The sequence below is a fragment of the Microcebus murinus genome, chromosome 4 (assembly GCF_040939455.1).
Source record: "Microcebus murinus isolate Inina chromosome 4, M.murinus_Inina_mat1.0, whole genome shotgun sequence".
Classification (NCBI taxonomy): domain Eukaryota; kingdom Metazoa; phylum Chordata; class Mammalia; order Primates; family Cheirogaleidae; genus Microcebus; species Microcebus murinus.
Genome location: NC_134107.1, coordinates 112,981,516 through 112,994,059, shown reverse-complemented (window position 1 = coordinate 112,994,059; position 12,544 = coordinate 112,981,516). Strand labels below are relative to the sequence as shown.

The 12,544-nt window shown below is 52.8% G+C and overlaps 1 protein-coding gene across 2 annotated transcripts in view; it reads right to left on the bottom strand.

Moving 5' to 3' along the window:
• Positions 1-202: 202 nt before the first annotated feature.
• The window catches only part of KIRREL3 (kirre like nephrin family adhesion molecule 3), a 582,189-nt gene continuing 569,847 nt past the window's right edge, over positions 203-12,544 (bottom strand). For both annotated transcript variants that reach the window (XM_012772310.3, XM_012772311.3), the window contains 4 exons: positions 11,536-11,643; positions 10,048-10,157; positions 6,783-6,869; positions 203-6,232 (listed from right to left, as the gene is read on the bottom strand). In XM_012772310.3, the coding sequence (XP_012627764.1) occupies positions 5,789-6,232; positions 6,783-6,869; positions 10,048-10,157; positions 11,536-11,643 (749 nt within the window). In that variant the 3' untranslated portion in view covers positions 203-5,788. The remainder of the gene's footprint in view (positions 6,233-6,782; positions 6,870-10,047; positions 10,158-11,535; positions 11,644-12,544) is intronic.

Genomic DNA, 12,544 nt, shown 5'->3' with positions numbered 1-12,544 from the left:
CCCGTCTCTACTAAAAATATACAAAGAAATTAATTGGCCAACTAAAAATATATAGAAAAAATTATCAGGGCATGGTGGCGCATGCCTGTAGTCCCAGCTACTCGGGAGGCTGAGGCAGGAGGATTGCTTGAGCCCAGGAGTTTGAGGTTGCTGTGAGCTAGGCTGACGCCACGGCACTCTAGCCTGGGTAACAGAGCGAGACTCTGTCGCCAAAAAAACAAAAAAACAAAAAAAACTTACTCTTCTTAGTAAGCATATAACTGCTTTACTTGAGGAAAAAACATACCAAGAGTACAGTTGGAGTCTGGTAAGGAGATTACTTCCAGTTCTGTGCTCACGTTTCCTCTGTGGATTTATGTTGCACTGATGTAGTGCTTATATGGCAGGAGAGCTAGAGAGACTTTTTAATTAAAAGTCAAACAGAAAGTCCTTATCTGAAAATTCTGCTTTAGAAGTCCTGAATCCCTATCTATATCATGTCATCTCTACTTGCTGCCTTCTTCCAGTGGCTCTCTCAAGTGCAGTGCCCGTTAATGTCGTGAATATGCTTCCTAGTCTTTACGCCGCAGAGCCCTGGCCCTTTCATTTCTTGCAGAGATGGTGAAGGTGGTATCTTTCACTTAGTCTACCTGAACTTGTTTTTGCCTAATGACATGTAGATGACCTTTAGGGCTGAGGTCCCCAACTGCTCCCCCATCACGTCTGTGGAAAAACTGTCTTCCATGAAACTGATCCCTGGTGCCAAAAAGGTTGGGGACCATTGCTTTAGGGGATTTCCTATATTCAACTCCTATCTTGAGTAGTACTTTTTCTCCTGCACATTTAGAAATAGATTTGAGAGAAACTGCATTTAAGATCCCAATTCTCCCAATGAAGATCTGGACTTCCTAAGACTTCACTTACCTCCTTTTTGAACATTAATATTTTAGACCCACCATAAAGAAGACAATTATAAAGAAGCATTCTTTGAATGTTCTCATAGCATTCCAAGATATTGCCAAGGGCCATAAGGTTAAGTAGCAGAGGAAGGAAATGCTTTTGCTTGTCTGATATTCTGCAGTCAGGGAGCTCAAGGAAGCTTGCTGCCCAGGGGTTGAGGATGTCCTGGTTCTGTGGGTGGGCTGAGTGGACTGCCCCACAGAAGTGCATTGGGAACATGGAGAGACAGGCAGATTCTGGCAGAGGCACAAATATAACCAGGGAGGGAGGCCACAATTCGACGACCTATCTTGCGAATGGTCAATGTTCGCACAAGGCCTTGAAAGATGAGGGCTGTTGTGGTAGAAAGACTGTAGGGCTTGTGTTGTAGTAATGAGAGCTTTCCTTGTGCCAGAGACCTTGCCATTGGAGAAGAGGGAGTGGGCCAAGGAAGAACAGCAGTTAGAGAGGTCCTACTCATCCAAGAGAATAATTCCTTACTTTTAGAAAGAAGAGTAGCTTGTCATGTTTTCACTATTCCCAGTTTGTGACCTGGTTAGGAGACTGGAACACATAAGGTTGGGGAAAGGATGGCTGGGCCTACTGGAGGTGAGAAGCCACTATCAGCAAGAGAGAGCTTCTCAGTGGCCCCTGAGACTGCTGCTGTTTTGATGTCAACGCTGCAAATAACTGGTATGTGGTTACAGCTCCTAAAAACAGCTCAGATAAGAGGTTTTTAAAAGACTTTTTTAAAGAGGAAGTAAAATTCAAGATTTCGTTGAGATGTCATTGGCTGAAATCTAAAGGTTTGTTTCTTTAGACACAACAAGTGGCATTTTATTTTATTTTATTTTATTTTATTTTATTTTATTTATTTTTTTGAGACAGAGTCTTACTCTGTTGCCCGGGCTAGAGTTCTGTGGCATCAGCCTAGCTCACAGCAACCTCAAACTCCTGTGCTCAAGTGATCCTCCTCCTGCCTCAGACTCCCGAGTAGCTAGGACCACAGGCATGGGCCTCCATGCCCGGCTAAGTTTTTCTATATTTTTAGTTGTCCAATTAATTTCTTTCTATTTATAGTAGAGACGGGGTCTCGCTCTTGCTCAGGCTGGTTTTGAACTCCTGACCTTGAGCGATCCGCCTGCCTCGGCCTCCCAGAGTGCTAGGATTACAGGCGTGAGCCACCGCGCCCGGCCCAAGTGGTATTTTAAATAAACATCTATATGTGAATTAAGATAGTTATTTAAATAGTTATATTTTTATCTAATAAAGAGTGTTTTATAGGGAAAGTTCCTAGAGAAGATCGCAGGACTCCACTTCATCTTTTTCTTTCTGGGGCCGTCACAGACCACACACAGGAAACCTGGGAAGAGTGAGTCGAACCTGCGGTGTGCACCTTGCAGCTTCGGCTGGCCGTGGTGACAGCAAATACTGTCCTCACACTCCTCTCCAGCCAGGAAGTAAGAAATGGAATTCCTGTCAGCCCCTGTTCTCCTGCTCTGAGAAATCTCCAAGGACTGCCTCATATTGTTTTCGTTTCCTGGGTCCTTTCTGTGCTGGAAAGGTAAAGGCGGCTTCGTGGCCTATTGCTTAAGAGGATTTGTTTAAATAGGCTTCATCAGAAACGGATTTGATATGACATTTTAGCTCTTCATATGAGAACAATTCCTATTGCAGGGAAGTTGAAGACGTGGTGGAAATAACCCTGGCCTTTGCAGACTGATAGTGGCCTGAGAATAGAAACTGGGCTCCCATCCAGTGCCTCTGAGCCAATAATGAAGTTTAAAGCTATCAGAAAATTGGATCCTGGCCTTGCTAGGGGTGGGGGTGATTGGATACACAGCATAGCTTTGTCTCCCAGGGAGCTGAGCTGTGGTCTTCCCAGGATGCCAGTCCTCCCTTCCTAACAGAGTGGAGGCTCATCCTTGCCCAGCCTGCCCCAGAGTGGGCACTCACAGACCATCCACACTCTAGGATGAGAGTGGCCTTGAGTTTGCACTATAGGGTCTTGTAGTGGAAATCACGTGCATTTAAATCTTATGTTTGCCACTTGTTAGGTCTTGATCTTGGGCAAGTCTTGTGCTGCCTTTAAGCCTAATTCCCACATGTGTAAAATGGTGATACGTTGTAGAATTGTGAAGATTAAATAAGATTACTAATGTACAGCACTCATTTTATTTAATGTGCAATCACCTAAAGGGAAATTCAGGGCTTCCCACTGCCTTTTTTTTTTCTTAAAAAAAAACGAGCTCCCTTTACCAGCTTTTCTGCATCCTTACTCCTTTGTGAGAAGGGACTAGGGCTGGAGACAGCTGAAAGATGCACATAGCTCAGTGTGGCTCCTTCTCAATGTTCCAGAGTCCCCAGTTCCCCCTCGGTTTTTCCCTCCATGCTGTTCTATCTCACAAAGACTGCACTTGTGCCTCCTGTCCCTTCAGTGGTTCTTTGCTGTATGTGTGTACTGGAGAGAGCCCAGAGGGTTGGGCGCTGTATAGCCCAGCTGTCCTGGCGCTCTCTGCTCAGCTTCTGTGCTAGTCCATATTCTTACCCTGGGAGTGCTCAGGGCACAGGAGGAAGCTCATTGTGTTCTACAAGAGAGCAGATTTCTTCCCTTTTCTTCTGGTTGTTCTGTTATAACCTTGAGTTCCAGGAAAGAATGGGCACCTTTATCCTATTAGCTCTGTGGGTGGGGGGACAGAGATAGGGACAAGGAGCAAGGCAGGCTGTGGTGAGGATTAAGAGGTAGACTGTCCCCTCTCCAAGGTGGGGAAGACAAGGAGAAATTAGTGGACAAATCCTCTTAAGTCATCTTCTTTCTTATTCTAGCATGCCAAGGCATTTTGCATATGGTCTTTGATCCTCTTTCCCTGTTGGCAAAGGGAAAACATCTATGGGAAGAGGGAAACATTGCTGCGATTAACCTAAAGAGGGCAGGGGCTGACATTCTGGCACCTGTGCCAGGCCAGGTGGTTCCGAGAGCAGGATGTGGGATGAGGATGTACAACTACATTTCTGATCAGTGTTTACTCCCTTGGGCTTCGGGGCTGTGAAGGAAGATATCCAGGGAACTGGGGGACTTTGAAGCACTAAGAAATATGGTCAAAGCAAAAAATCCCTCTGAGTGGAGGAGCTATGAAGGCTATGTATACAACCTGACTTGGGCCCACTCAAGGAACCAGTGTCTAGAAAGAAGCACAGACGTGTGTGATAAAGGTTTTCATGATGGGTAAGGTACTACCAGGAAAAACTGGAGAAGAAAAGTCTACAACTGATGAGGAAACTCCAAGCTGAGGGACAGTTTGGGTTCTTCCAAGTTCCACTTGAATCCTGGAACTAGTGTTCTCACTTGCCCATTTATCTACCCGTCTGCCATGCCTACACCAAGCTGCCACCCAGCAAAGCCATTCTCAGAACACTGAGTCTCAAGTTAGAGTATTAGATGCTTAGTGGTCTAGACTCCTTCAAGAGGGACTCCTCCTCTGAGCCTCTAGTGAAGGGAACTTTCCCTGCAGAATATTGCTGACAGAAAAGGTCTAGAAGGACCTGGCCAATGTCCAGTATGATCACTTTGCCTCTGAGCTGTATTTGGTGTGAGTCAGGTGGTTGGTGAGTCCTCTTTTGCATATCCTCTAGGTTGGGCCATCCACAAAGGAGAGGAGTCTGCCTGTGGGTGTTATTGCCACCACAACCAGAGCTGTCAACTGCCTGCCTTGTTTAGGAAAACTGAATCAAAGAAGGGCAAACACCTGGGGTTCCCAAAGCATACCCTGAGCACGTAGGCTCTTCCTGTGGCTCTGCAGGAACAAAAGGGCAGAATGGACTTGTTGGAGTAATAGCCCTAGCATTTATTCTCAGGTGGTGAACAGGAGGGTGAGGTGCAGGACACTTTCTCTCTTGCTCATGGAGTCTTACTGAAGACAGGATCATTGTCCTTGTGTCCGTCAGCTAAGAACGTACATCTCGCCGTCTTCAAGACCTGACCTCCAGGCCCCTCAAACCTGGCACCTCCCAGGAAACACTCTCCATAACTTCAAAGAACCCTGACCAGAGAGGCCCTCACACTTCTATATTACCAGGGCTTGTGCTGGGGGGGGCACAGAAAGCAGGGCTGGTGAGGAGGCCCTGAAGCACAAAGCCTAGCCAAGAGCGTGTCGGGCAGGCTCCCCAGTGCTCACATTCTCCCCCTCCTTCCTCCCCCCTTCCAGCACTCCAGGCTCCAGTTGGGCCAGTCCCACCTTAGAGCTCAGAGGCATCAAGTCCAAGGACAGAACTGTGAGAGTATGGACACAAGACACCAAATTGGGGGTGGGCTCTGGCTAGCGTGCTGAGACGCGCCTGTCTGGCCAGGGCCATTTCTGGCTTCTCAGCCTCCACAGTGTGCGCTGTGAGCAGCAGGGGAGCCCCGGTCTCGCAGCTCAGCGTGGGGAAGAACTTCCTCCCTCCCCCAGGGCTGCACAGAGGGAGCACAGGCACAGGGGTAGGGCTTACTGATGGCAAGGGGTAGAGCCCCTGGTGACCGGAGTGTGGTCGGCAGTTTCATGAAAGCAAAGTTACAGCTGCCACTTGTGCCTGTGGGAGGAGCAGGTGGAGAGGGGCCTCCAGGAAAGGGGTGGGGACAAGGGCGTCCAGCACTAAGTGCACTCACTCGGCTGCGTCCTCTGTGCGTCCCCATCCACCTGCCTCTGGCGCACTGCAGCTGGGACCCGGATTTGTGCTTGGTTACAGCTGCAAAGGAAAGTGGTGGCAGAAACTCTGGGGGGCTGTCCTGGAGGTGGCCAGTTCTGGGGTCCTCTGCAAAGTACCCCTAGTGCCTGGAGACCCAGAACAGTGCCCTCTTCCCGGCTGGTCCCCTCCCGTGTGTGTGCGATCCTCAGACGTGGGTCTGCATCCGCCGCTGCAGGGGCCGGCTGGGGTCAGAGTTCTGCGAAGAGGACTGGGAATGGTGGGAAGAGGAGGCGGAGGCCTTGCTGGCCTTGTCGAACTGCACATAGCCGTCCTGCTTGCCACTGCTGCTGACGCTGCTGTCACACTGCGTGTCCAGGAAGGAGCTGCTGTCGCTGAGGGAGCCCCTCTGGAACTCCCGCTCGCAGAGCTCGATGGAGGAGCTGCCCATGCCCAACACGAACCTCTGCCCGTAGTCGTAGAGGCGGCCCTGGCCACTCAGGGTGCTGTAGATGTTGGTGAAGGACATGCCCGTGGGCACGCGCTGCTTGGCTGCAGGACGCAGGTCTGGCTGACAGCCAGAGAGGGAGATGGTCGGGGTGGAGTGGTGCTCTTTGAAGGTGTTGACACTGTAGTAGCCGTTGGTGGGGTCCTGGGTGGGCAGGAGTGACAGAGCGTCACCCAGAGCAGCCTTCCTGGTGCTGCCTCACACAGGGAGGGAGGGGCAAGGCAGAGGAAGGGAACCACCGGGGAGGGGGGAGTGTAGGCCGTGGGCGGCAGGTGAGCAGGAACCCAGGTACAGAGGGCTGGCCAGTCTGAGCGGCAGGCAGGGGTGAGGGCAAGCGGGAGGCGAGCAAAAGCTCTGGCCAAGGTCTGTGTCAGGACAGTGTAAAATCACTTGAAAATTGGATTTTGATTGTTTTTTATTTTTATCCAGGACAGAGATGCATAATTTTGAAATCTAGGTGTGAGGAGGCTGTGGGAGAGAAGGTGGGGACCCAGCCTCAGCCCTCTCAGTGCTGGGGCGGAGAAAGCAGGTGCTTCGGGCGCAGTGTCCCACTTAGGGTGGGTAGGCACGAGTCTCCAGGCTGCCTCTGGCCCTTCTCCTATTTGCTGCTGTCCTCTCAGGGATTTGGGGATTGGCTCATCAGAGCTGGAGACAGACCCCGAGGCTGTGTCTGATAACTTATGGCTCGTCTTACCTTCAGGTTCTGAAACTCTTTTTCTTCTTCTTTGAGGACTTCCAGCTGCTTCAGTACTGAGTCTTGTTGGAATTCACCCCGGTCCATCTACAGTGCAAGACGGCTGCTCAGTGGAGAGGAAGTGGGCTAACCTCCACTTTCCCCAAGGAAAAGATGGGGAAATAAACTCAAAAGATTGCCATATGTTCCCCCACCCCCACCCTCGCTGCCTGGGCCACAGAAGGCAAAGGACAGAGTCAGGGTCAGTTCCTGGACCCCCATCCTAAGAGATAGGCAGGCACAGGGGTGGGTGGATGGGGCATGGGCAGGTCTCTGAGGCCACACTTTCTTCACCTGGGGTAGGGCATTACCTTGAGAAATCTCACATTCAATTCAATTCATTGAGCATTTATTATAGGCCAGCACTGTGCTAGGGCCAGGGGTACACACATGAAGACACATTAAGATGCAGCTCTGCTTCTCAGGGAGATGGATTTGTGGGTAAGTGACTACAGAGTAGCAACCCCTGGGCACAGGTCGGCTCCTTGAGCGGTCCATCAGCCAGCGCCAGGGCCTGATGAAGGCCTTGAGAAGGAATCACGAGGGATAACCGCACGTGAGACGCTGGCGACGCAGGCCGCACCTGTTACACACAGCAGTGACTTGGAGGCACTGAGAAGTTAGCTTCCTTACTGGATGCCAACCAGCCTGAGAGCACAGATCACTTCCTTCTCTCGGGTCTCCAGCACACCTGGTCCAGGGCCCTGCACATGTGGTCACTGACCAAAATGCTTTTGGAATAGAATCTCTTACTCTTTGATTCACCCATGTCTAGCACAGTGCCTGGCACACAGCAGAGCTGTCCCAAACGTTACGTTTATGTGGAGTCAGTGGACCGGTGACTTAGCTGTCAATTACTGAACGTTAAGACAGTTACAGGGCATAAGAGGAGCAAAGCACACCCCTACACACTGCGGCGCACGAGTTACTCAGAGTGGCCACGTGATGCTCAGCCTGTGCCACGCACCGCTGCTGCAGCCGTGCCGGCTAACCCAGGCCCCTCCCCTGCTTGCTGGGCTGGGTGGTTGTTTCTCCCTTGCAACTTGTCTTCCTCATCTCTTTTTGGAGCGCCAGGGAATCCACCAAAGTATTTCATTTGCCAGTAAACGCTCTGTCTCTCTCTGGGTTGGGGTCCTTCTTTCCCACCAAATTCAACCCCTAAGCTGCCTCTCCTTGGTGAAGGGGCCATCTCAGGGCCAGGGGTGATGGAGTCAGGGAGTGATCTCCCCAAGTGAGGCTCAGCCACAGAGCCCTGAGCAAGTCTGTTCTGCCGAGTTGGCCCCTGCTCTCACCTGACTGCTGAGTGCCCTTATCTGTTCCTGAGGGTTAGGGTTGGGTGATGTGGAGACACTCAGAGGCAACAGGACAGAAGGGAATTTGAGGTCCCATTTGGGATGAAGGACAGACCTGATGAAGTGTATGTGCAGAGACATTCATCCCTTCTCAGATCTAGGCTGTGGCTTCCTCCCTTGTAAAACTAGACACTCTTCTGCACCAGACACTATGTCAGGGCGGAGGAACCAGACAAGCACAGACTCAGGAACGTGACCTTTGCCCTTGAGCAGCTCTGGGATCATCGGGGAGGCTGGCATGTAATTAGAGGACTGCACTATAAAAGAGGCGCATGCAGAGTGTTTCGGGAGAGCAGAGTGCACAGCTTGGCTTGCAGGAGAGGTACAAGCACAAAATTATGTTGTTGGCATTTGAGTTGATTCTTACAGGAGAATGTGAAATTCAACAGACAAAATCAACAGGCCGAGGGAGCAGCGTAGCACAGGCCTTTGCGGCATGAGAGACTTGAAGGCCAGGAGTCACAGCTCCGTGGTGTGTCTGGGGCCAGATGTGCCTGGCTGGGAGACAGAGCTGGGAAGGTTGGCAGCCACCTCACAGTGAGGGCGTGGATGGCTCGCTGGGCGGCAGGACTTTATCCACCGGACACGGAGCCACCAAGGGATTCTAAGTAGGACAGTAACAGCATCGGAGTTGTATTTTAGAGGGACCCCTTCTTCAGGGCCCTAGAAGGTGGCTGAGAAAAGTGACAAAAGACTAGAATGTTGAGATCAACGAGGAGGCTGCTGCGATGGCCCAGGGAAGGAAGGCCCCAAGTGAGGAGGTGACAGTGGAGGAGGCTGCTGCGATGGCTCAGGGAAGGAAGGCCCTAAGTGAGGAGGTGACAGTGGAGGAGGCTGCTGCGATGGCCCAGGGAAGGAAGGCCCCAAGTGAGGAGGTGACAGTGGAGGAGGCTGCTGCGATGGCCCAGGGAAGGAAGGCCCCAAGTGAGGAGGTGACAGTGGAGGAGGGCGGGGCACACGGAGTGGAGTTGACAGAACCTAAAAATTGACTGGACAGAGAAATAGTGGCAGAGGGAAAAGTCAGTTCAGTTCAGTACACATTTGGGAGCTTCTGCCAGGGGCGTGTAGGCTCTGGCGACCGGGGGATGGGCCTGGCAGCGCTGCTCCCATCTAGCAGCACGAGTGGCTGGCGTTTATTGAGCGCTGTATTCCACGTGCTCCAAGCTCTTTAGGGTTTTACCCACCCATTTGCCCCTCACCATGGCCTTGTGTGCATTACCTTCATTTCATAGATGGGGACACTGAGGCACAGAGAGGCCTGTGCTCTTTACCCCTGCTCTGCTGCTGCTACTCCAGCATATGACAGCCATGACACAGCATGTACCAAAAGCTTCTAGCACCACTGTCTGGGTTTCTGCTGGGACAGCTGGGTGGATTATGGGCCAAACGTGGGGATTGGGACAAGGTGTTGGAGAAGTTATGAGTTTGCTTCTGTGAGTAACCCAGTTCCCAAGGAGCCTATGCCTCTTGCAAACTTTTTTTTTTTTTGGATGGGGAGTGGGAGGGGTACATACTGAAAATCTATTAATATTACATCTTCATGTGTATGTGTGCAGAATTATATGTTATATACCAACATATTAGGGCAATTTATGCATGTGTCTTTTCTCCTCACTGAATGAATAATCAGGTTCTCTGAAGGTTGGGACTGCACCTTGGATGTCTGAGTCTCCCAGAACACCATGCTCAGCACAGCAGGCGCACAGCAGTGTCCCTGGATGAGAGTGTGTGCTTGGCCGACTGGGAGCAGGAGGGCAGGGGTGCACCCTGACTGGTGCTCTGCTTCTTGGAAGCATCTAGGGCATTGAGAAACCGCAGTCCCCAAAGCTTCTGAGACGGGGAGCGGGGTGGGGGGGCCACGGCAGCGCTCTCACCATCAGCTGCTTGATGGCAGGGCGCTCTTCAGCCTCCCGGCCAGAGGCAGGCTCCTTGTGGACGATTTCCACTCGGATATCATTTTTGGCTGACACGACACCTTTGAGATCTGGACATAAAATAGGAAAATATAGATGACAGATTCAGTTCTTACCTTTGAGATGTCAAGCTTCCCCCACAAACCCCCACCTCTGCCCAAGCCCCAGGGTTCACTCTCCAGCCTCTGAGCTCAGCATCTCCCCCCAACAGGACGCCTGGACGCGCATGCGGTGGGCTGCCCACCCGACTGTGTGCACCTCAGCCGTCCACCCTGGCTTGCAGGCTGTCCTCTGCTACCTGGCCACCTCACTGAGCTCTTCACCCTACAGAATCCCCACTTCCTTCCAGAAGTCTTCTCCGGCCCCTCTGCCAGGCTCTGAGCTCTCCATTCACAGAGCCGCAAGCCTCAGTGCTGAGCCCTTCGGGCACCCATGGCCAGCCCCCACCCGAGCAGAAACGTCCCTGGCACACAGCGGCCCCGCTTCTCTGTCGACACTTCTGTGATGGCAGCTCTGCTACTTCTGCAGGAGGTGGCCTGTTTCTAGTTGGAGAGCTCTGTTAGAAAATTCTTGCTAAAATATGCTCCCCTATAATTTCTGGTGAGAGGGTGGTGAGGGAGGTCCTGGCGCCAGGGCTGCTGGCGTGCGCCGGAAGGGGCACAGCTTAGCTTCGTCCACCTGTGAGGGCTGCTGAGGGGTGGAGGGAGCAGCCTGATTCTGGTGATGCATTTTGTGCATTACACTCATAGATGTTAGGGCTGGGCAAGGTCATAAGGCCACATCATCCCGTCCTTTTATTACTACAAAGGAGGAAAGCAAGGCCTGGAATAGCTGTGGCTTGCTCAGGATTGGCTGGTAGAAGAGGTGGATTGGGAGACTGTCTCCATCATCTCACTTCTCTGCCATCCTGCTTTACCCTTGCACATGTCTATCCCACGTAACACAAGAGCTGTGCCCGCTGTGGACACTCGGCGTACACGCAATCCTTCAAGAGCACACAAACACTAGAGTTTTATTGCTAATGACTGAAGACCTTAAAAGTCTGCTTAAAGCAATTCCTTGAATGCTTTTTTCCCCGTGTGGGTGATCTGCCTTTCTGGTCAGACTAGCAGGTCTGGGAGAGCAAGAATCAAACTGCCTCTTCTCTCCCCAGATGTCTACACCATCCCCAACTGACAGTGCTACACGTGTCCAGCCCACAGGGCTGGCTGACTGCCCTGCAGACAGACTCCAGTCTGGTCCACGGCAGCACCAGCTGAGCGGCCCCCTCTGCCAAACACCGCGCCCGGCACTGCACCTGGCGCGGCGTCAGACCCAGCCCTGCCCCAGGAGCTCACAGCCCCGCGAGGGCCCGTTTGTTGCACTCCTGCTTACTTGCTCTCCGGGGCAGCCTAAGCCTGGCCTTTTTCTCTGTCCCCCTCCCTGAGATCCCGGGTCTCCCTCCCGTACTTCTCTGGGAACGGGCACAGCAGAAGGCCACGATGGTTGCCATGAGGACGAGGAAGGCCACGCCAGCTCCTACGGCCACCCCGATGATGACAGCCATCGGCACGGACTCTGCAGGAGAGAAAGGGGCACAGCTGACGTGGGATGGGACAGCCCACTGTCCCCACAAGACTCACCCAGCTCTCTGGTGCAGCCCCTGCCATGTGGCCCCTCCTGGGAATTGGCCTGGTGGGGCCTGGGCAGGCACAGGCAGAGTCCCGCAAGGGTCAGCTCTAGCTGGGACTGCAAAGGCTGGGCTGGAGGACCCTGGGTGGGTGGGTGGAGAGAAGGGCAGGGAGGGGCAAGGGAGGGAAGGGAGGGAGAGCAGGGCAGGCAGACACAGAGGAGGGAGGGCTGTGGAGAGGAAACCAGAGGGGAGGGCGAGGCCGGAACAGTTGAGCTCTCTCTGGCATTAGACAGGGTGCTTTATCATGCCGCAGCTGGTGAGTTGGAAGTCCTGTCTTTCTTTGAAAAGGGTCACTGCCCTGGTTTGTTGAGTTTGTCCTTTCCTTCTCGTCCCTTTCCCAGGTGCACAAGGGTCACTCATGGATGACCAGCTCCTAGACAGGTTTCAGTCCAGGCAGCTTCCCCCGGGCCTGCTGGACATCAGGGCTCGTAGCCCCCAGGTTTCCAGGTCTCTGAGGCGGGGGCAGGGTCACAGCTCCCTCCTGCCACCTCTCTAGGGACTCCTTTGATTCCCCCAAGCCCGCTGTTCTCCTTCTAGGCAGCCCTCTGAGCATCCCTGCACCCCTTCCAGCAAGAGAGGCCAGTGCTGCAGCGGGCAAGCCCCACTCCCTGCTGAGCCCCAGAAGTCGGACTTCTGCCCTGGCTGGGCAGGAGAGTCCGTCAGGAATGGAACTAGAGAATGCTGGGCAGGGGCCCACCAAGGCCAAGCTCTCCATTTTACAGATGGAGACACTGAGGTCCAGAGGAGTCAAGTGACCTGGCCAAGGACACGCAGCTACTGCAGAGC